The sequence below is a fragment of the Moschus berezovskii genome, chromosome 18, assembly GCF_049115385.1.
Source record: "Moschus berezovskii isolate FMDL1 chromosome 18, NW_MosBer_1.0, whole genome shotgun sequence".
Lineage (NCBI taxonomy): Eukaryota > Metazoa > Chordata > Mammalia > Artiodactyla > Moschidae > Moschus > Moschus berezovskii.
In genome coordinates, this window is record NC_142477.1 from 45,798,293 (window position 1) to 45,823,205 (window position 24,913).

The 24,913-nt window shown below is 37.1% G+C and overlaps 1 protein-coding gene and 1 pseudogene across 3 annotated transcripts in view; both read right to left on the minus strand.

Moving 5' to 3' along the window:
- Nucleotides 1–2,147: 2,147 nt before the first annotated feature.
- PAIP1 (poly(A) binding protein interacting protein 1) overlaps nt 2,148–24,913 on the minus strand; it is a 29,080-nt gene continuing 6,314 nt past the window's right edge. The window contains exons 3-11 of one of the 3 annotated variants that reach the window (XM_055422087.2): nt 20,620–20,805; nt 18,181–18,293; nt 15,580–15,691; nt 13,998–14,123; nt 12,712–12,818; nt 10,374–10,491; nt 9,597–9,651; nt 4,876–4,969; nt 2,148–3,489 (exon numbers count right to left, since the gene is read on the minus strand). In XM_055422087.2, coding sequence (XP_055278062.1) covers nt 3,396–3,489; nt 4,876–4,969; nt 9,597–9,651; nt 10,374–10,491; nt 12,712–12,818; nt 13,998–14,123; nt 15,580–15,691; nt 18,181–18,293; nt 20,620–20,805 — 1,005 coding nt within the window. In that variant the 3' untranslated portion in view covers nt 2,148–3,395. The remainder of the gene's footprint in view (nt 3,490–4,875; nt 4,970–9,596; nt 9,652–10,373; nt 10,492–12,711; nt 12,819–13,997; nt 14,124–15,579; nt 15,692–18,180; nt 18,294–20,619; nt 20,806–24,913) is intronic. The other 2 variants (XM_055422089.2, XM_055422088.2) reach the window with 2 other exon arrangements.
- On the minus strand, nt 10,498–12,328 carry LOC148774979 (phosphoglycerate mutase 1 pseudogene; annotated as a pseudogene).

The following is a 24,913-nucleotide window of genomic DNA, read 5'->3' on the forward strand; positions in this document are numbered from 1 at the left end:
CTGGCAGCCCAAATGAAGGTGCCTATGGATTTACAGTGGTACAAACCTAACAGAAAATGACCTCCCACAGCCTGGATGCAGCGGCAGTGTCCAGTTCATCCCGGGCTGGCATTTTGCTAGGCTGGCACAATACAGCAGTAGCATACATGCCCTTAAATGATTTGTATCTGCCAAGGTCTAGTCAGCTAAAGACCACTGGGCTCAAGCCTGTAGTCTGACAAAATATTTGATGTGTAAGCAAGAAAGTACACTTCAAATGGGGCTCTCCACAGGGGGAGGAGCACATCTTCGTTTTAAGGTCTGAATTCCTGCTGAGGAATTCTGAGGAAGCTCTAAGGGGAGAGAGACCAGTTCCTGGTTCAGTGCTCTTTATGTTGCAGGATTAGAAACAGGGTTTAACTAAGGGACTGGCTGCTATCCTGAGGTGAGGGCAGTTTAGCAACTGGGTATCCCCAGAAAGATGGATGAGAACTGCAAAGCAGGTCTGAAAGCATCATTGGTAACAAAGCCCTAGTCTCACACACACACATACACACAGGGAGTCATGACCTTGGGAGAAACGTTGTCTATTAAGCTGCAGCTGGTTTTATCTGTGTCTGTCCTCCCAGCTTGATTAACAGGCAGGGCTGCTACTTTTTCAGTTTAAGCTGATTTTCAGTCCTTTAGTCCCAAATAGGTTTCAAGCATCCTCTCTTAATAAATGTGACAATTAAAAAAAAAAAAAATCCATACCTTAGGGTCCTCATGACAGATAAGACTGAATAAAATACCTAATCATAGAATTCCCCTGCTTTCTGACAGCATCCAGGCTAGAGCAAATCTCATTTCTTAGGCCCTCTCTCAAATTATCCAATCAAAGCCCCAATCCTATAATAGGTTCTTTTGAACACTCTTATTGACATACCCTGGATGGCATCACCGACTCTGTGGACATGAGTTTGAGTGTACTCCGGGAGTTGGTGATGGACAGGGAGGCCTGGCGTGCTGTGATTCATGGGGTCGCGGAGAGTCGGACACGACTGAGCAACTGAACTGAACTAACTGAACAGTTCCCCATGGTGGATATTCTGCCTCTCAACAAGTACTAAAGTCAATATATTCAGGTACAGGTGTGGCCCTGGTAGTCTCTGGCTGCAGGGCACTGACAATACAGAGTCTGAGTTAATGACACGACTTCCAATACTAATATTTGCACTTTGTTACAAGACTAACATTCACTGGCACCTTTGTGTCCTTGCTCATTAAAGATTTGTACTAATAATCCGTGTTACAAAAGATGTACGGATCTGTATTTCTGTGGGAGACATGGCAATCCTAAAGGACAACTCTTCCTTTCGGTATGCACTGCTGCAGTTTTAAAACATGTCCACACGTTCCTTGAAGGTCTCCTATCTGATATGGCTTTTTAGCGAGCTACTCAGAACCCGAAGAGACTGTAGCAGAAGCAGTGCTGCTTGCAGCTTCTGAATGCAACTTCTTGCTGGTTACTTTGCAATGAACCCTCTTAACTAGCTGCCATGTTGTGAGAAGTCTAAGCCACGTGGACAGGCCAGGTGTAGGTGCTTCAGGTCAAGGATGGCTTCAAGTCACCTCAGCCCAGTCATCAACCATGTGCGTGAAGACGACTCTAGAAGATTACAGCAGGCAGCTGTTCCAGCCACCCCTAGTCCTTACTTTTCCCAAATGTTGCAGACTAGAAAAACAGTACCCCCTCTTGTACCCTGTCCAAATTCCTAAGCCACAGAAACATGAGCATGATAAAATGGCTATTGTTTGGGTGGTTACTTAAGTAGCACCAGTAACTGGAACATACTGATCCTACTGCTAACTATTGTAAGCACAGCATATTGGTAACATTTAGTAGATAAAACTGGGTGGTTATTCACGGAGCAACTGCACAAAGTATATTCAGTGAGCATATTCTTGGCCCCAGCCTATCGTTCAGTCTTTTTCCTACACGCCCTTCCCCTCATCTCTGAGATTCATTCACAGTGAGCACAACCTTCAGAGAACTTAAGATTGAGGCAACAGCCACCATGTTAGCCACCATTTTGAAAAAAATTCTATTACAAATTTCAAAAACCCCGATTACATATATACTTGTCTTTTACAATAAAAACACTAAGAGTCTACATTTCATAATTGCTAGTTTTTCCAGGGAGATGTGAATGTTTATTGAAACTCATTCAACAGACACTGAACATCTTCTATCCTAGTAGTTTGATTTCAAATCTTATGATGTCATGTAAAAAAATTCAATAGAAATTCTTTAGAACTCCAGGATACTACTCCAAAAACTTAGAGGAAACAAAACTATTTAAATTTTATTTTTAAAGTCTAATTTTAATCCAGACCAAACAAACAAGCCAAAAAATGAGAAAGCTAACTGAATTAGCAGACACAGATGTACCAAATGTAAAACAGTGGGTTATTAACAGAACTATTTACATGCATATTTACAAGCAATCTTTTTGTACATAAGTTTTAGTTAGTTGGAAAAAGATTTCTGACATAGGTAAAAATATTACTAAGGTAGGGCTGAGGTGGTACCACATTATAGTAAAAGTATTAGAAAAGTGGTTCTCAAGGTTTATCGATTATAAAGCAGATGAAAACTTGAGTGACAAAGATCTAGTAAAATTCTCTAGTAAAAAAGTCAATGCAACTTACGCTATAAAACAAAAATGAGAAAGCCATATAAATGAAGCAGAATAATATTCTAGGTTTTTAGAGTAATGAGGTTAGGTTAAAAAAAAAAATTCTAGAACTGCAACAAATCCTCAGTGAAGATCTTGGTTGTTTAGTTGGGAGCTCTTACTTTTTTTTAAAATGCCATTTTAAAAGCCCTTGATATCAAATAGCATCTGGACATGTAAATGAGTTGTTAATGACATTTCTAAGACTTCAAGTCCTAAAGATATTTGTGATTGTGATTCATATTTGAAACTCAATTCACTGAGACACTAAATGCAAAACTAAGTGAAAGCTATAATACTCATATCTAAGAAAGGATGCTACATTTTGCACTTATATGTATTTCCAGGCTAAGAATTTTTCCCTCAAGAAAAGTAGAATTTAAAGGATAAGCTACTAACCAGCTAGCAAAATTTACTTTCAACATTTTTCATTTTTTTCAAAATCGATTTTATTGCAGCCAAAACAGTGGAATTAACTGTACATAATAAACTATTATATATATATACACATTTTAAGTTATAGGGAATAAAGTTTATTTTGGCAGAGAGTGTTAAACAAAATTAAAGTTGCATACATTAGTAACATAACTCAACATTCTTAATTTGGTATAAGTGTGACACATTTTCTTGCTTTCCTGTGTTCTGCTAAATCACCATAACCTAAACTGCTTTATAAAACTGATAGGCTGAAATTTAACTTTACTGTTTTCGCTTACGCTCTGATTCCAAACAAAACTTTTCATAAGCTTCTTCTATCTCTGGGTCCATCTCATCATCAATATCATCCAAGTACCTGTGAAAGCAGCACAGATGAGGTTTTTTAATTCAGAAAATGTCTAAGATACTAAGTCATGAAAGTATCTATTTCCCTACCCCCAGGACCCTTTCCACCAACACATGACAAAATTATCTTGCCAGTCCTACCAACTGCTGCTGGGTCTTTCTCCTTCTTCCCTCATTTCTAGTACAAGGCCACATACTGAAATGCCACAAGTTCATTAGGGCAAAGAGAATATAACGCTTATCAAGCTAAACTTCAGAGAATAACCTGACAATCAATGGCAAGGACAACTTTCAATTTCCACTGGTGCTCTCAGCAGGGTTGAACCTTCTTAACTGTGCTCGGAAGCACATCCCTGTATTTTTCTCTATTAAGCTAATATATAAAAGTATGACACTATCAGAAAATCAGACATATTTAAAATGTCACTACCTGGAGAGAGAATAAATGTGATTCATTTTTTTTTTTTTTAACCTACAATACATGAGATGGGATAAGAAAAACTAAAGTCACGGATTTATTTCTGCCCATGAAGAGGAGAATCTAAGTAGCCTGTTCAAATTCACATGAATTGTTAACAGATCTGGGACTAAACTTCAAGTTCCTGGTCCTTCTATATACAAATGTAGTATGATCTAATGATAAATGAGCAATACGATAAAAGTTTCTTTTGGCATTAAGAATGGCAGGTAAAGATTGAGATATGGGATACAGGACTATATATGTCTTATACGTCTATCAGTCCAAACATTTTCATATAGTTATGGGTGTTTTAATTTTAATCCCTTAACAGCCAAGCTTTGAGACTTTTACTGTGTGCCAGGTAGCTACTCCAAGTTATTTATATATCTCATTTAGGTCTCAAAAAAATTCAAGGAGGGGTACTACTATTCTTATTCAATAGATGGAGAAAAAGGCATAGAACTTGTCCAAGATCTTGTAGTATTAATTAGAATCTACTTTATAAAAACTGTTTGAATATGCTACATTAATAGTATTTTCACCTTAACTGTATTTAATTTTCAGTTACAGTGTTTTCTCTAATATGATTTTCTGAAAATTTCTGGTAAATAACTACTATGTATATACTACTTTAACATCATTAAATCAAAATGCACATTCTTTCATCATCTTTTCTAGTCTATAAACTCCATCCACAAACTGTGGCCACAGGAATTCACAAAGAAAGCTAAAGATAGGAATTTCCTGGCAGTTCAGTTTTGAGGACTCCATACTTCCACTGCAGGGGGGCTGGGTTCAATCCCTGCAAGGGGCACTAAGATCTCACCTGCAAGCTGCATGGCATGGCCAAACAGAAAAATGAAAAAAAAAAAAAAAAAGACAAAAAAACAAAAACAAACAAACCTCCAAAACAAAAAAAGTATCTAAAGAACTTACGGATCACCACCCCCTGATAAATCTGTTCCATTTTCTTCATAATCTGGAAAAAAGTCTTCTCTTTCAAGTAACTCTTGATATTTCTCTTGGTAATCTATAAAAAAATAAAAAATTTTAATACTGAAAAATATTTGTATGAAATGGCCAAGTTACTTACCACTACAATTTTTTTTTAATATTATGATTTTTAAGTAGATACATTTAAACAGCTGTTAAGGTTCCATTTACATATTTTAAGAATATATTTTACACAACTTACATTCTAACTGGCTTGCTTTCTCTTTCCCCTGTACACCATGTGCTCATAAATTATACAACTGACCCTTATTGGTCACTGACACCTTCCATACTCTCAAAAATCCACATGTAACTTAGTTGGCTCTCCTTATACATGGTTCCTTTGTATTTGCTGATTCAGCTAACCCTATATAAACTGTAGTACATATTTAGTGAAAAAAAATCACACAGAAACAGACCTGTGCAGTTCAGAGATGAACAGTATAATATTCCTCTAAATATATGATGGAAATCAAAGCCACTATGAACATATCAGAGTATACTTCACAGCCATGTGTGTGCCGTTTACATCCTTTGATTCTTTCCATCAGAAAAGATACTGTCCTAACTTGTTTCTTCCATATTGCTGTTTGTCCTTCCACAAGGAAGGATTTCAATCGGAACTCCTAACTTTTGGCTCCATTATTCCTTCTCAAGGAGGTAAAATGAGCTATCTGGCTAGCAGCTAAGAGTCATCATTGCTCGAAGTTTCTCAGAGGAGACTAACCTAGCAAATGCTCTGAGTAAAGGAGATTTTCTTTTCTTCCCTCTCCTTAGAGACAGATGGAAGGCGGATACCTGATAAATGTTTCAGCTATACCAACTTTCCCTTGGTTGGGTTTTCTAAGGCAGTAAGAAGCTCTCTATAGCTCTCCATCTGCCAATGTCTTAGGCAGAGTTACTATCTTTTAAGATGAGCAAGTATGTATAAAGCCCTTACCCCTTTTTAGTAAAATGGGTCAGTATATATTAAAACTAGTTATCTTACAGTTTCTTGTGAACAGCTACCTCAAATTTCAAGAGGATGATATAATTACATTAAACTTGACAGAGACCATGTTTTTCCAAGATTGTCAGTCTCTATAAAACTAATTCCAGTTTAAAGGGTTAGTGATGTTTTTGATATCCAATCTTGGTTTTTGAGATAATTTTAACTATAAGACCGTCCTGCAATAAATAAAGCAACAGATAAAACAATCTCTTAAATGTATGAATGAGTTCACGTTCACTCACTCACTCATACACACACACCCGCTCATATCACCAGATGATATAACTCTTGCAGCTGGGAGACTGGTAGACCAAGCAGTCTTAGGAACAAAGGGCTTGGATTTTAAAACCCACAGTCAGTCAGAAGGCAAGGTCTTGAGCCCATGTGAAACAGGAAGATGGAATTCATGACTCATGTCCATCTCACCTATACAAACCTAGGACAAAGAACTGGTATTTTAAGCAAAAGGTGAACCAAGAAAAAAATGAAAAACCTCAGTGGTAAAGGGAGATGGCAAAGAAGCTTGGCTGTCCCTGCCTGCGTTTGGAATCAGGACAGAAGTACTGTGAAGAAACTAGTTCCCTAGGTAATTTTTAAAAATTATTTTTAATTGAAGGATAATTCCCCAGAGAATTTTTAACAATGGGTATGCATTTCAAATTTCTATTATCCACATAAAGAATCTCTTTGACAAGAAAATAAAAAAATCTGTTCCAAGCCAGTGTTACCCCTGAGGCTCCTGGCACAGCAAATACAAACTCCTCTTTGGATACATGTTCCTACAATCCAAGTCGTGAGGCTTTTTCATAAAGAAAAACAAACAGGCAGTAGTTAGAATGCTGGAGCAGTCATGAAAGGGCCATAATATATGTAACTTCAAATGATTTAAGGAAAAAAAGTGAATGTGGAAAGAATAAATGACAAATGGAAAACACTGTTAACCAAAGTGGTACATTTGAGTAAAAGGCAGATGGGTGTTCTTTCCACTGTTTTTACTTTTGTAGCTTTACAGTAAGTTTGAAAACATTTCAGAAGTTTAAGAAAGCTTAATTATGAGATTGCAAAAAATATCACAATACAAAGAAGTAATTTTGTATATGACAGAAGGAACAGTAGGGTTAGAATTAAAAATATGAAGAAAAACTAAGCATATTTAGAATAATGAGAAAAAAGGCCTTGAAACTTTAAGATCAAGATACTTTGAACAAAATTCAGAAACCAAACTGTTTGAAAACCAAAATGAATTTCCAGAGTCACCAGAAATAAGAAGGAAATACAGATTAGACTTTTAGACTTATTAGACAGAAATAAGTAGGAAAGAGGAAGATCAAGAACCAAAATTAATCAAGGCAGCTTCAAAGAATAAGGGGAAGAAGGAAAATCTGTCTCACCAGACACAGCAAGATTTACAGTATGTTAGAAGCCGTCTCAGGGGTCGCACAGAGTTGGACACGACTGAAGCGACTTAGCAGCAGCAGCAGCAGAATAACTAAGAGTGCAGTATTGGGAGTACCCTGGTGGTCCAGTGGTTAAGAATCCACCTGCCAATGCAGGAGACACAGGTTTGTTCCCTGGTCCAGGAAGATCCTACATGCTACGGAACAACTAAACCTGTGTGCTCTAGAACCCCTGAGCCATGAGAGAAGCCACTGCTCCCCGCAACAAGAGAAAGCCTATGCAGCAACAAAGACCAGCAGAGCCAGAAAATAAATAAAAATTTAAAAGAATGCAGTACTGATGTCAAGACAAACAGAAGATCCACGCTCACAGACACAGGAATAAGACACAAATTTACAGGGAGTTACATGGTACACAGAGGGATATTTTATCCAAGAGAGGAAGCATCATTATGCTGAAATGAGGAACTATAGAATATTTAATTCCTACCATATCTCACATACAAAAGCTAGCCAGATGGATTAAACACCTAAATATAAAAAGCAACAGGATTTAGAACACAATAGAATTTGACTGTGGTGAGGAAACTAAGTCACAGACACACATAAGACTCAACACTCAAAGTTTCTACATGGTAAGACAAAAAATGGAAAGACAGCAAATACTGGGAGAAACTAAGGACCACTTTCCAGACCATGTAAGTAGTTACAAATCAGTAAGAGAAACAAATGATTCAATAGAGATATGTAAAAAGGACACAATCAGGTGATTCTCAAACAAAGAAATCAAAAGGTTAATAAAAACAGAAAACAGAAACCAGAAAAAGGTCTAGTGAAAGAAAAATAAGTCTGATAACAGTAAGTGTTACCAACAACGGGAAACAGGTTCTTTCATATGCTGCTGGTGGGAATATTAAGCTGTATAATCATGATGGAAAGCAGATTAGCAACACCTCGTGAAGCTGAAGATGAATATTGCCTATAATCTAACAATTCTACTTCCTTACCCTAAGGAAATTTCTCTATATGCACAGATTCTTTGAGCTGTTTGCATGGTATTATGGGTAGTAATAAATGCGAACCACCCCCTCATTGTAAAATACGGGATGGGGGTGCCCAAGCAGGAGGGAATCTATAAATTATGGTTTACTCTCAGTAGATTACCATTTGGCATTTATATATCTCACCACGAATAAACACCAAAAATACTGAGTAAAAAAATAAGCTGCAAAAAGACATGCACAATAAGGCACCTTTTAGGTTAATACTACTGTGTATGGTAATACCTGTAACTTACAGACATATGAAGTAAAAAGACAACACAATGACACCAACGTCAGGACAGTAATTACCCTAGGAGGGAAATTATGGAAGGACTGGACTTGAGGGTGAAAGATCAATTACAGTAACAAAATGGTTTAGTGTTATCTATACAGTTTTATTTCTTTGAAAAGACCCAAGATATATACCGATATAGTGAAATTGGTTTATCTTGACAGTGAATCAAACAGGTCAGTTTTTTGGTGGCCAGTTTTGAAATACTCAATATAAAAACCACCAAAGAGGACAAAAGAACTGCTTAACTTTTCAACTTTAAATTGTACTTATGTCTGTAATTCATAATTTAAACTTGAGAAGTTAAGCAGTTCTTTCAACCTCTTTGTGCTAGAGGCATAGGACAGTCAGTGTCTGCAATCCAGAGGAAACAAACAAGAAGATTCTGATAAGCTGGCTGTAAGGTTGTACTAAGTGGGAAAATTTTCTGCTGCTCACAGTTCAATTCTGTTTACCACAATTAAAGTAATCATCTTACAAATGGCCCTTTTCTGGAAGGAAAAGCGTGCACAGATTTAGATTTTAATTAACTGACCCAACTATTAATAAAATCCACAATTCTTAGTATCTGCAAGTATTAAACTGTACCAATGAAAGTTGTAGACTATACAGTGAACTAGAACCATCCTTCCCTTTCATTCTAATTACCTGAAAGTTTAGAGTATTAAAAATAAAGTATCAGAGAAAAGATAAAAATGGTTGCATTTAATTGAGGGATTCTTCCAATCCTTTACTGTTAAGGTGACAGTGAATCAGATGTTCAACCTGAAGTGGTTCCAAATGGTAACTGTGAGAATATTCTAGTGAGACAAAACTTTACCCTATATTTTACAATGATGTGAATTTTTAAAAAAGCTACAACTTCATGCTGGTGAGGGTATGGTTTTCTGTAATTCAATATCTTACCAATAAATGGGCAGAAAATGACTGAGATGACATACCTGGATCAGCTGCAGTGAAAGGAACACCATCAGATGTATAAAATGTTGGCTCATTCTAGGAGGAATCAAGTGATTAAAATGTTATTTCAGAATTGATTTTTTAAAAGCACATTAATAGAACATGGCTGAGGTCACTCAACTGTACCTGATAAGGCAATAACAAGCAAAAAACTTCCTAGCAGCCATTTCCATTTCACTGGAAAAGTCTACAGTCTTTAGATGACTATTTCCTTGTCTCCAGTTCCTATGTCTAACCCTGTCTACTGCCCATCACACTCTAAGTGACTTGGTCTGCTGTGCACTGTCATTTAAAGTCAACTGATGTTTAGCTGTGGTTCCCACCAACATTTTTTCTTTAAAGCCATCTCCAAGACTGGATTATAATAAAAGCATTCCTCCATGGTTTCTTTATGCCTGTCCTATTGAGAGCTTCAGAGCATCACTGGCCTGGTAACCCTTTTCATTTCTTAATTTACTACAAAATGCCAGTAAAAGTTTGAAATACAGGCCTTTGATCATGAATGCTCTGGAAAAACTGCTTCAAGGAATTCCTACACTCACCCAAGTCCAAGCCAAGCCTTATCAATTTCCCTTGCCTTTAAATGGCTCTTTTTCTAGTTTACCCTTTCACTGAGGATTCCATGGCTGCCATGTGACCCTAAGTCAGTGAAGAACTGTTATATTAAATTCTGAGAACTGCTTTATGTAACTTATCTACAAATTACCAGAATCTGAATTCGAGGGATAACCAAACTTAAAATGCAACCACTGGCATACCATAAAATAATTAGGATCATTTTCAGGTGTTGCTTCCCTGTATGTTGAAGCTGCATGGACTCTACCCCAGTTACTTGACCGGAGTTCTACAAGCTTCAAAAGCATCTGTTTTACATCTCTGCAAACAAAAGTTAAAAATGAGTTAAGATGAGCAAGCGTTACCATTCTCTAATATATCACAGATGCTTAAAACTTTAAAAAATTTAACATGCATTGATTTTCTACACATTTCCTATAATGAAACAAATTTATCTCCTTTAAAAAATGAATATCACTCCTTTATTATACTGATCTCGAAAAAAAAAATTTAGTACAGCTATGCGTCTCCCTCCAATGCGGGAGACCCGGGTTCGATCCCTGGGTCAGGAAGATCCCCTGGAGAAGGAAATGGTAACACCCACTCCAGTTTTCTTGCCTGGAGAATCCCATGGACGGAGAAGCCTGGTAGGCTACAGTCCACGGGGTCGCAAAGAATCGGACACGACTGAGCGACTGAAAGGAACAAACGGATGCTCAAATGAGTTGTGGGTCCAAGTGGCAGGCCAAGCAACTGGAACAAGATTCAAAAATCAGGGCACAGTGAAAGACACACTTGGACTTGATCAAGAGGCATTTCACTGCCATAAAATAAGGAGGGGAGGAATTCTAACTTACATCAAAGGATGAACTCCTACACCTTAGAAGTTAAGGAGCTTATCCCATGGTGGTGTAAGGAATGGCTTATTTTGTGAATACCACATGTGGTAATATTGCTACTGTCACCAGAAATCCCAGAATGTTTTTAATTATATAACTTTTTGTAAAAATAAAGACAACACAGAAACATTCAGGATCGATCCCAATCTCCTGAAGCCAGGGAGGAAATATTTCTTTGAATCATCACAGGTTACATTCATTTCCCACAGTAATGACTAGAGCCATGCAGTCACTTGACTACAGGATAGTACAGGACTGGCCCCTGGAAACACAAATAGGCTCTCCTGCCTCCCCTCATTGCTCACACCTTAACATGGTTATCCTACCATTACTCAAACAAGTCCTTGTAATAAACAAAGGATTGACAAATGCCCCTGAATTACTACCTGTTGACCTTCTTGAACAAGGCTTCCCTTGGCTTGGACTGAGGACCCTGCCCCAGACGTGCCATTCTAACTAGAGTGTATGAAGGGAGTGGGTGCAAGAGATGAAATAGCTAATACAAAATGGGAAGCCACCAGTCTCCATCCGGACCTACCACTTAAATGGATGTGGTTGTTGTGACATGTGCAGGGGAGGGAAGTGTAGAGGAATGGGAGGGGCAGGGACGGTGTCCTTGGGAGAAGTCTGCTGCTTGCTCTTTCTTCTTGGCCTTGCCCTGGGCACACAGCTTCCATGGCTTTACACACTGTCTCCTGATGCCCTAGGAACTGCACAGGCTTGCTGGGCTTCATGTTCCTGTCCAATTCATAAGACAACGGGAATGCCAGTCGGCAGGCTCAGCTCCCTACTAGCCTTTTCAGAGACCTTTTCCAGATGCTTGAAAAGGCCCCAGAAGGTTGGTGCCATGGGCTACAGTCAGTAATTCTTTCCTCTCCTTGATCTGGGGAACAATTTCTTCCTTCCAAAAGGGCAGAGTTATGGCAATAGTACCCTTCAGACTCTCGCAGGAGGATAGCTGTTCTCCAGTGAGATCTGTATGCCTTTGACCCTCACTGATGGTGCTGTGGAAAGGATGATCTGACGCCATGGGAGGAAGAGGGACTTCAAAGAACCACTTCTAGATCTTTGCCTGAGCCTCACTGTGCTTGGCAGCAATTTCTGATTTATCGAGGTCAGACTCCCACAGTGCCGCCCACTGAAGGGCTAGTCCTCACCTCTGAGAGCCACACTTGGTCAGCAGCATCCAGCACTGGCCAAAGGATACGAACTGCTCTTTCATGCACTGAGGTGAAAGTTACGTGCTTGTACCCCACTGCCTAGCTCCTGCTGTCTTTTTTCGGAATAAACAGCCTTGATACTTGTTTCAGGTAACTGACTATATATGGTTCTCAAAGGCAGTGGGATCCTGCAACATTTTTATACCTCCAACTGGATTTACAGTTGTACTTTATCCAAGTATTTATTGAATTTAAAAGTATGAATCATTTTTTTTAATGGACTCACACTCCCACAGGAATATCTTAACTTCTATTTATAAGCATAATTGAAGGAATTGGCTAGGTGAGCAGAATCCATAGGTAAAGGAAGAAATTTCTGTGGATCTATTAAGATTATTCCAATAAAGTAAAACAGATTAAAAACACCCCCAAAGAAAAAGCAAGGACTATCTACTGGCTATCTATACTAGAGCTTTTCCTACCTGCTGCAATTTGCATCTAGGACAACATTTTCAATTCTCTGAATAATTTCTTCCATGTCAGTCTTTCCTTTTTCCTTCCAGGCATCTTCTAAAACTGACCCTGTCAACTAAACAAGCCAAGTGTCAGTTAAAAAGAAAAAAAGGAATTCAATGAAGTATAGAAATTCTAAAAAGATCTTAGCAGCAGTTCAAGCATTCTTTAAACAGGATGAATTTAGCAACTTAAATATTCCCAATTATTTTCTACCATCTAATATTCAAGAATCACTACACTTTGCTCTTCTTGACAAGGAATGAAATATAGCACAAGTTTAATCATAGGTTTTATATGACAATGACTACACAGTAGATTTGCTGTATGACTAAAATAAGTATAAAATTTTAACCAACATCACTTTTTAATATATACAACATCCAATAAGTATAGAAACTCAGAATTTAAAAAACACAAACTTCATCAGGAAAAAGTTAAGGATAAAAACAGGTAATTCACAGAAACTGTGGGGGAAAAAATTGCTTATAAACCAAAAATAGCTTAAATTCACTTGTGATTTTCACCAAGGAAATGCAAATTAAAATGTTTTTGTTTTTACTCATCACAATGATAAAATAAAATCTAGGATTGATTCTCCTATCACTGATTAAGGATATGGGGAAAGAGGTATGCTTGTTCACTGTGGGTGGGAGTACACTCTGGTTAATAAGCATTTGGAAGGAAAATTTGGCATTACCTATCAAATTGAGGTATACATGCTCCTTGAGCCACCAAATCTATGTGTAAGAATTTAACTTACATAAACAACTGCATATATAAAGATACAATTAAAGATTACTGACAGTGCTATAGTGGATAAACTGAAAATAACTGTTCAAGGATGGAATGGATAAACAATGTGCATGCATACAATGGAACACTAGGAAGCTACTGAAAAAAGAGCCATGCAAAAATCCAAGATTCTCATTAGGTGATAAAAAAAAAAAAAAAAAAAACAACAAACCGCAACAGAATAAGATCTTATGAGAGCAAACACACAGAGAAAAGGAAAAGGGACTTTACAGAAAGCGTGAAGAACTTCCACTTTTTATTTTAAAATTTTGCTGCTTATATTAAGCAGTAAGTATATACTGCTCTTCCAATATTTAGATTTGAGAGACAAAAAAGTGTTTAACTTACACAACTTAATCTTGAATTTGTGTATTATATGTATCGTACTTTCCTTCCTCTAAGTTATGCACTAGAGGGATAAAACATTTTAAATTTTAAGAAAAAAATAAGTGAAACCCACCTTCAGTAATTTTACTGCACAAATTAAGTTGTCATCCATAGGATTAGAGAAGAGAGCATTCAGCAACTCCCGAAGACCGACCTGAAGAATGTCTGCCCTTGTAACCTGTCCATTTGTCCCTTTGATCTTTTGGGGCAAAAGAAAAAGCAACCATGCCAAAATACAGATATATAAATGGTTTAACAAAATGTTGGAAAAATAAAAGTGCTTTAAGTTAAAACAAAACACACAGTCAGGATAATTTAATCCGCTTAATTTTACTGCTTCATAAAGCAGTCTCTAAAGTTACTATCTTTTGGGGAACACAGAGCTTTTTTTTGGCTTTTTATACTATTTAAAAACACTTTAATTTATATCAGAATGGAACATATATCTCAGCTCTCTGGCTTGAAGAACTATAGACTCAGAAGTCATGTTTTATATTTATCATTCTCCTATACATATCATTTTTATTTCTACACAGGAAATTCAACAGCATTCTTAAAGTGACAATTCATTTAAAGCACATTTGATATTGGTGCTCTTATTTGGCTTAATACCAAAATAAACTAAGATTAAGGCATGAGTTTTTTTAAATTAAGGCTATCTGTGGCAAAAATGGATAGTAAATCAGGCACAAGACTGGACAAAGATCTAGAAGAACTGAGACATACATTTGATGGTCGATTCATGTGTCTTTTCAGTGGCATTTACAATACTAAGTCCCCAAATCAGGGTTTTAAGACACGATACCTATACCTGGGAATAACTAGTCAAAAAAAAAAAAAAAAGCAAGCAAATCCATTACAAAGCAACATTCAGCACTTATGCTGCCTACCAACAAGCACAAACTCAAGTATACCAACAATTTAGCTGTAGACTTTGTACAAATACAGTTTATGTGGAAAATTAATATATACAATAGGACCAAAAAGAACTACAGAGGGTGAGTTAGGTGAAAAAAAAGAAAAAAAACAACCTCAAACTTTCATCTCTCCCCTCTTCACTCAAAGCTTTGTGCTCCGTAGGACAAGCTGCTTTTGAGTCACCATCTGAAAGTCAACAAACTAAATGTGCTAATATTTATGAAATGAGGATTCAAAAAAGTGTGATTGTCTGTATTCCAAAAGCTTAAAATCACATGTAAACCATGGCTTTCCAAAAGTATATAATGACTTTAAAGTGCTTAGTAACCATCTCCCAACACCCTTCCCATGAACAGGAAGACAGAATGGTGTATGTGTTCCATTTGAGGACAGACCCTGGTGGCTTAGTGGTAAGTAATACGCCTGCCAATGAAGGAGATGTGGGTTTGATCCCTGGGTCAGGAAGATCCCCGAAGAAGGAACTGGCAACCCACTCCAGTATTCTTGACGGGAAATCTCATGGACAGAGGAGCCTGGTGGGCCACAGTCCATGGGGTCACAAAAGAGTCAGTCACAACTTAGCGACTGAACCACCACCACCACAGCTACCCTGAGTAGGTAGTGAGACTTCTGTCCTCTCCCATTTCATCCCTAATGTTGTAAAAGGCTATGGTAAACACAAATCCCTTGAGATCAATTTATATTCTTAGGCTTTGTCACTACTGAAAAGTACTCACCTCCAGGTTAAGATAAAGTTCTCCTAGAAAGAGTACAAATGCATGGAATCGTTTTCGAGTCACTTCATCCCCTTTTGCAGCTTGATCTTTAACTTCATATTCAGTTCGACATCTAATAAAGACATACCTTTTGTAATCTCATATTGCTTTTATTAATAATCAAGTAAGATAACCATGTCAGTGTGGTTGTTTACAAGCAATACAGAGGCAAGCACAGTGCACCAACATTTTGATTTTCTGTAATAAAAGTGTTCCTGTCTATTGCAGAGATCAGAATATGTATTATCTTTCATACAATGATTCCCAGTTTTAAGAAATTGGTAACAATAGTTGAAAATAAGCCTATTGGATCAAGTTTGTAACAAGTTACAGCAGCATAGGTTTCATGAAGTTTGTTGTATATTGGCACTAAAAAAACAAAACAAAAAAACCCACCACCTCATTTTATTGTCTGACTGGGCTTTTTAAGAAAGCACTATTGGTTATCTTTTCAAACATATTAAATTAATTCATCAGAAAAAAAGTTGGGATATCTATAAATAGAATACTCTGGTTAATAATGGAAAGGATCAGTTAATTAATGCCAATGCATCTTGGCTACTTTCTTTTGTCTGTCCTTCCCTTTCATGACTTTTCAGGAAAGAGCTTTGATGAAGTGACCTTTTGGTTCTATCAATGCTATTAGATTATACATTAATATACATCAGTTCTGTACAAATGTAAATCCCTACCCTTGTGCATGACTGATTATCCTGGTGAGAGGAAAGACCCTAAAACTTTAAAGATTTTCAATTATAAAAGCAACACATGGTTATACTCTGGTTTTAACCTTTTTGAAATAAAAAGAACAAAGACATTACAACCTAGAGATAACTGCTGTGAAGGTAACTTCTGTTTTGTTTTTCAAAGTATGCCTACATTTTTCAGTTAATAAGATTACTACCTTTTAAGCTTGTTACATGAGCATTTCTCCATGTTAATAGCTCTGACCATATCCCAGTATTAGAGAAGCATACACAGAGAGTATATAATCAGAAGAGTCAGAATGGCTCTCAGCCGTGACTACACAGTAGAATCACTTAGGAGAGCTTTATAAACTATGCCCAGGCTCAACTTCAGTCTAGTATCAGAATTTCCAAGAGCGGGGGCTCAGGCCACTTCCAAGGGTGAGGAGCACAAGGGAAGATAAGCAAGCCTTTCTGCCATCCTACCTCTTTCAAATGCCTCCTTTTATACCTTTCCTGAAGCTCGAACTTATACTTCTTTAATTATTAGGTAGATTAGCTATCTTTTTATAAATTTGTCATTGACATTTTCCCAAACTGCACCTATCTGGAGTCATTCCAAATATTTCTACTAAAATACTTGCCTTTTTCTTACTCATTCCTAAGAGGCCTCTCTTTTCATATTAAATAAATGGGCTCATTGCCATGTGTTACAAATTTCTCTATTTTTAATTTACTTCATATAAATTATGACCTCTAATTTTATAATCTATATTTAATTAAGTTTAATCTCTTCTTTTAGGGCCTGTGGGTATTATATCTTACTTTAAAGGGCTTTGCCAACCTAATTTTTTTTTTTGGTCAATTTTTCCCTAGTATTTTTACTGTTTTACTTTTATATTTGAAATACCTTTTGATGTAGAGAGTGAGACAAGAACCCATGTTTGTTTTCCCCCACCCCAAATGACTAGCCAGTTATGCCAGCAGCACAGTTTGTCTTCTACTAAAGTATCTGAAGTTTCACCTTCACCAAAAGCTTAATTTTAAGTGTCTCTGGAGTGTACTTTTGGAATCTATTCTGTTAAAGTGCAGTTTAACCACACGATGGAATACTTTGCAACCATTAAAAGTATTTTCAAAGAACTAATAGGCAAATTATAATAAACTCAAAAACAATTTGTTATTGATTAAAAAACTCAAATTATAAGAAAATTTCCCTATATTAGCTCATAAATTCAATGTCATCCCAAAACATTAATAAATACTAACAAGGTCTGTGTAATTTCACATGCTGATTCTAAAGTCTGAAGAAAATAAACATGCAAGAGTATCAAAGAAGACCACACACACACGCACAAAATGGGGAACTAACTAGACTAGCTGTGAGAAAATTAAGAGCTTTTTAATAGCATGGCAATAAATCAGGAAGAGAAAAAGTAATGAATAGAATATAATTAAAGTCCAGAGTCAACCCAAATGTAAAGATGTAGTACAATAAAGGTAGCACTTCTCATCAATAAGGAATGAATCATTCAAAAATGTAGTATGGGAAAAACTGGTTAAATGTGTGGCAGTAAGTGAAATTAGATACTTACTCAAGCAAAAAGTTAGTACAAAGAAACATGTAAAGTGACCATTTTTAAGATCTTGGAAAAAGAAAAGGCCCTTCCAGGCACAAAACCAAAGGCAGAGACCATTACTGAAAAAAGACTGCTATATATGAGTATAAACTTTTAATACTATATTCAAAATAAGAACGGTCTACCCTATTCTTCCCTGCAACCTCCTATGAAGCGCAATCTTTAGCAAGACGAATAGTCAAATTCTAGCATGTTTTAGGAGGAGTTCTCCTTCACTCTCACACGTTCACACTGACCTTTGAAGTAGCAATTGGCGGAAGTTGCCACTCTGTGGGCTAATTGTCAGATGATGGGACAGGTAGTTACAGAGGCGCGCTCCCATGTAAGAGAAATTGGGGATAGATGTGGCCTTTCAAAAAGAAAAAAGTTTTGTATGACTCAGATACATCAAGTCAATAATGTAAACACTTCACAGCAATATTCTAAAGAGGAAAAAACATTCCTACCTTCAGTACTGTACAGAAAGGTACAAGTCATTTATGATCGTTAGGCATAAGGAAATTAACTCTACCTCCCAAACTTACACCAAGAACCAGAATAAATACAAAGAAAAACATTAAGGCAAGCTCTCCCCATCATTTACCCGAGGTTAGTGACTTAGCAGTAGCAGAAAGCAAAGAGATAACCTCTTTGCTCATTTCTGCGTAAAATATGTACAGGTACCCAGTTGCATAGTGTCAATTATGAAGAGTACCTGTGGAACTATTGATTAGAGATATCTTTCAGGAATAGGATGGCACCAACTTTGGCATCTACCTGTCCAGAACAAGACAGGCCTGGACATTTGTGACCTTGGACATTACTAAACCTCCCTGAGCTTCAGTTTTAATTCCTATAGAGGTAATTAAGATACCTGATGCAAAAGATTAACATTTCAGCAACACTCCCAACACTCAAGGTAAAGAGAAAATCAAAAGAAATAAAATATTTTTAATAAGACAATGGAAAAACACTGAATATCAAAGAATGGGTATGATATAGCCAAAGAAGTACTCAGGAAGTTTAACTCTCACTGCAGTTTTTAAAGAACAGTAGAGAACACACATTAACGGACTTATCACAAAGGCAGTAGTTAACCAGAGTCTAGATCTAACAAATGGCCTGATGCCCCTCCGACCCTATGCTGGGTCTAGTTACTCATGTGTAATCTTAGACAAGTCACGTAACCTCTGTTAAGCTATGTATAAAATGGGGATAAATGTAATACCTTACAACCACCAAGGTTTAAGTGAGTTAACTACAGATCAAGTGTTTAGCACTGCCAGGCATGAAAGTGAAAGTGAAGTCACTCAGTCGTGTCCGACTCTTTGCGACCCCATGGACTGTTGCCTACCAGGCTCCTCCGTCCGTGGGATTCTCCAGGCAAGAGTACTGGAGTGGGTTGCCATTTCCTTCTCCAGTCATGAGTACTTTATAATTAGAACATTTTATTTCTAATTACTTCCTTGCTCGCATAGGACCCTATACATTTCTCACCTAGGAAGAAAGATTGATTGTACTGACATTCATATATGTGTATCTGGTATCATAAAAGACTTAAAATTCAAATTTTATACTTTTTTCATTATTGGCACTGCCTGTTTCCCTTTGCTCTTAAAATTTAAAGTAAATTTAAAGACAACAAATTGGTCATTAAAGTTTCCTGCATCCCTGCTATACCCTCAACTTTACTCCACTGACAACCAATTTTAACTCTTTCAGCTAAAAAGGTTTTAACCTTTGTATCTCCATGCTCCATGATATGAGTTTAGATATTTCTTACTAGTTTCCCACCAAGGAAGATGAACAGTTAGTTTTCATGTCAAAAGTAGGATTCAGGACAAACAGAGCAGTTCTATCTTCCTAAAATCTCAGGCATTTTCCAAAAAAAAAATTTAAGAACTGGCCAGGTAATATTGGAGCCTAGAAATAATTGAGAACATATTGGAAAAATAGTCAAATGAAACACTAAGTACAGTTAAAAAAAAAAAAAAAATCGACCTGCTATCATAAGTCACCCTTTCTTATATCCAAGTTAGAGGTGCTCCTTCAGCAATGACTTAAGATAAATATAACCCTGGGCAGCGATTATCTCCTATTGTTTTTGGCCAGTCTCACTCACTGACCTTAAATTTATCTTCAAAATTGAGTGCTATGTTTCCCCCCTTAAAATAGCATTAACGTATCAATGACCAATATGCTAAGATTAAAACTAAACTTTGTGTGAATAACCTAGACTGACATTAGATTTTTTAAGGAATTAAAATACAAATCCTTGAAAATTTTAAAGACAAGCAAAAACGTTAAGATTCAAGTCAGAGTGTTTATAGTCCTTTTTTCTTCTAAAATAAAGAATCATTTACAAGGCAAAAAAGTTCTCCCATGACCTTTTCTCCCCTACTCCAATAATGGCAGATTCTTGTAAAACAGGGGTTTGGAAAAAAGCAAGATATTCATGTAGTGTCATTTAAGTGTCCAAAGCTCCTTCCAAATGCCTGTACAGAGCCTGGCTACAGTCCTGGATCCCTAACTACAGAAATTTTGTACAACAGAGACTTAAAAGCTCCCATGAACCATAAACAGTCAAGGAATGTGAAGGCTGGTGAACATGAACCTGGCTCCCCTCAAGGAGAAGCCACCATCTTCTGGCATCTTCCGGCTGTTCAATGAGCGCCCCATGCTGTCAGCCAACCTACCTGTTGATAGATGAGTTCCACAAGTTCTTGCAAAGCATCATCTGTTGTAACCCAGCCATTCAGGGTCTCTGCAAACTGTTCAATTTCAGTTTCAAAACTGCCAGGCTGTTCTGTAAGATGATTCAAAAAATCCTGAACATATTCTGATAAAGTAGGATAATCCTCACAGCCATCCTCATAGGATTCCTATAGATCAAAGATTAAAAGAAAAAAAATTAATCCATGCAACTAGCTAAAATAAACATGAGGCAGCTTTAAATTGGAATGTCTCTAGTTCAAATGGTATTTTTAAGAATCTTTAACCTGATAAAATGTGCTATTTTCTTCAAAAAGTTCAGTCCACTTTTTCCTTGCCCAACGGCCAAAATGTGGTAACAGAAGGGCTCCATCTAGCTGGGTAGAGAACTGTCTTTCCACCTCTGGCAGATTTACAAGATGACTGAGGAGAAAAGTTTAAACCAATATTTCACTATAAGACCAAGATCAAAATCAAGAGTTCTAAGATTCAGGATTTGTTTCAAAATGGAAGGTGGAGAGGGACCAGAGATATAGAAACAAGAACGGCCACATGTAGTTAACTATTGAGGCCATGGGCATTCATTATACCATTCTCTAACCTTGTAGACATTCAACAATTTCTATATTGGAAAAAAAAAGTTTGTCATCTGTCAATCTCCAAAGATAGAAAAATATATGTAGTTTAAATGACTACAAAATATCACAGTGAATAGTGGTTAGAGACTTTCCGGCTGCTATGTCCAACCAAGCTTGATAGTAGCAATAGTTTCCAATTAATATCACTATCATCCCAATGTTCACAGCAGCACTATTTACAACAGCCAGGACACAGAAGCAACTGAAATGTCCATCGACAGATGAATGGATAAAGATGTGGCACTTATATACAGCCATAAAAAATGAAATAATGGATGAACCTAGAGATTATCAAAATAAGTCAGACAGAGAAAGACAAAGGTCACGATGATCGCTTATACGCACAATCAAGTCTTTAAAAAATGACACGAATTTATTTGCAAAACAGAAATGGGAGTCACAGACATAGAAAAAAACTTACGGAGAATGGGATCGACATATACATACTATTGTATACAAAACACATGATTAATAAGGACCTGCTGCATTGCAAGAGCAACTCCACTCAATACTCTGTAAAGAGCTATATGAGAAAACAATCTAAAAAAGTAGATATATGTACAACAGGTTCACTTTGCTGAAACTAACACAACATTGTAAATCAACTATACTCCCAATAAAGTTTTTTTTTAAAAAACCACTATCACCTTTAGTAGTTCCCAGAATTTTAAATAATGGCAGAATGTTGAGTAGGGTGCAAAAGATAACAGATCTGAGTATCAATCCTTATGTTCACAATGTCTGGAATACCACCCAAAGCATTCTGACGTTTACTTGAGAGTTATTTCCTTCTTCAGGGGATCTTCCCAACTCAGGGATCAAAACTAGGTCTCCTGCACGGCAGACGGATTCTTTACCATGTGAGCCACCAGGGAAGTCCAAAAGTTGACTGATGTCTGCTTCATCTTCTGTTTTGTTTTGCTTTTTAGTCCATGAAAGTGATAGTGTTAGTTGCTCAGTCACGTCTTGACTCTTTGTAACCCCAGTGACTGTAGCCCGCCAGGCTCCTCTGTCCATGGGCTTCTCCAGGCAACAACACTGGAGTGGATAGCCATTACCTTCTCCAGGGGATCTTCCCAACCTAGGGATTGAACCTGTGGTCCCCTGCACTGCAGGCAAATTCTTTTCCACCAGGGAAATCCAATAATAACTATGCAGCTTGATAAAATTTACCCCTTTCCAAAAGAAGTCAAAATGAGAAACCACATGAAACAATTATGACTCCAGTATGGAAGCATTTTATGAAGGAGTTAAGTTCCAAAGTCAGTGAGTAAAGTAAGGAAGGAAAAAAAAAAAAATCACACCTAGTCACAATTTGCCCTAGGAAAGCCCCATGTTGGAGCTGGACGTATAGTCTTAGTGAGAAGACTAACACTGCTGGTAATGACCACTATTCTTAAGCTGACCACCATTTAGAGGTCATGCTGCATAATTTATACTTTTAGACACTAAAGTGATATTTAACATGACACATTGCAGGTACTGTAAGAGGACTCAGGAAGTAAGAGCAGAGGCGGGAAGAGCAGAGCACTGTGTCTGTCGTGGTCAGACAGGGTTCACTAGCATAAATGTCTGTCTGATCACACACTTGAATCCAAATTAAGTTAACTGTAAGATAATGTAAGCATTAGTGTTGATGAAATTCAAATTCATGAATCATAAACATTACAGCTGTGTGACAGGATTACATGAGTTAATGAGTTAAGTGAGTTAATTAGTAAAAGCCCTTGGACTAGTACACAGTAAGGCACGAAGTGTTCAACAAATTTTAAATTTCTAGGAAAATACTGAAACACATTTCCAATACAACAGCCATGTTCTCACACCTAAAGGAGCTAAAGTGTAAAAAGCATCCAGAAAGGAGAATGATCAACTACACTTGTTGGTACCTAGGATGGTCCTCCATCAATAAACTAACAGCCACCAGCAGCAGATACAGCACGCTGTTCATTCAAAGCATCTGAGTGCTCACGTGACTGCTCCAGGTGCTGGGGATGCAGCCACAGCATGGAGAAAGGAGACAAAGTCCTCCTTCCTCTCTTGGCTTATGTTTCATAATGGCAGACACTTTCCAGACATTGAGATACAGTGGAAAAAATGGTCAGGGAAGAATTCCGAACAGTTAAAAACCGAACTGAGAAAGAAAGAGCAAAAACAACAAACCCAAAACCCAGCAAAACAAATATCTGAGGAAAGATTTTATGCAAGGAGGACAAGAAGTATACAGGCCCTAAGGAGATATGCATTTGTCTCATACCTTTAAGAGATGCCAGAATATACCAACTGAGGATAAGGCAGTTGCTAATGGAATCCATGAGGCAAATGGGGAGATCATGTGCGGTCTGGGGACCACACTAGGACCAGTTCAAGAGGCAGTGAAAAAACCAAGCAGAGGTAGGGGTTAGGGTGGGTTTAAGCAAGGAAGGATCTTGTACCAACTCAAGTAATCTGCGCATGCTCATACAGCTCTTATAGACATATAAGTTATTAAGAACTGAACACAGAACAAAGTCTATGCTTTTTTAACTTCTGTGCTATACTCCAAAAAAAAAATCAAAGGCCTATAACCCAATTTTGACACATAAGTTTACTTATTTATAAACTTATAATAAGTTTTTAATTACAAATAAGTTGCCAAAAATTCATCTAACAATTCTAAGAACTGGCTAAGTATATTACTTTATATCCACATACGAATATCATATAGCCACTGAAAAGACACGTATCAATACAGAAATATTGTCAACACAGTGAATTAAAATACAGAACCATATTTTCATACTATTTAACTGTTATATGCAATGAAAATTTCTGTAAAGATAGACAAAGGATAAGTTATCTCTGGAGTGAGGAAACAATTATAAATACTCACTCTTTAGGGCTTCCCTGGTGGCTCAGAGTCCACCTATAATGTAGCAGCTGCAGGAGACGTGGGTTAGATCCCTGGGTTGGGAAGATCCCCTGGAAGAGGGCATGGCAACCCACACCAGTATTCTTGCGGAGAATCCCATGGACAGAAGCCTGGCAGGCTACAGTTCATAAAGAATGTAGGTCGAAAAGAGCTGGACGTGACTGAAGCAATCTGGCACTGCACTGACTTTATTATGAAATTGTGAAAGTGGTTAAGCATTACAAATGCATTATATTAAATGATTACTTAATGTTAACTACAAACATATGTGAGTTTTACAATTAAAAACTCGTTTTAAGATTCTGATATGCAATTTAAAATTTTACACATTTGTGGTATCCTACTATTAACGACAATGAAAAGCAGCAAGTCTCCCAGTTAATGGTATTGATTTCCTAACTGTCCTTATCAAATGTCATTCATTGAGGCAAAATGCAGGTTAGAACAATGACTTCAGTTTTTGCTTTTTTTCCAAATAAGCATAACTCTTTTAAGGGAATCTGAAATGTGAAAGTAAAAATGGAAAACAGAGCTGTTCTGAATAGAGCTGAACAGGGGATTCAGAGCCTGCTGTTTCACAAAAGGGAAAAGGGAGGCACAGAGTATTCTGAACAGATGAGCGCGCCAATGTTTGAATCAAAGCTTGTGTTAGTTCTCCAGTACCACATTTTTTTAAAGTATAAATTTCTTCAGTCTTTAATGTGAAGTCAAATGGCTTCCAAGTTGAGG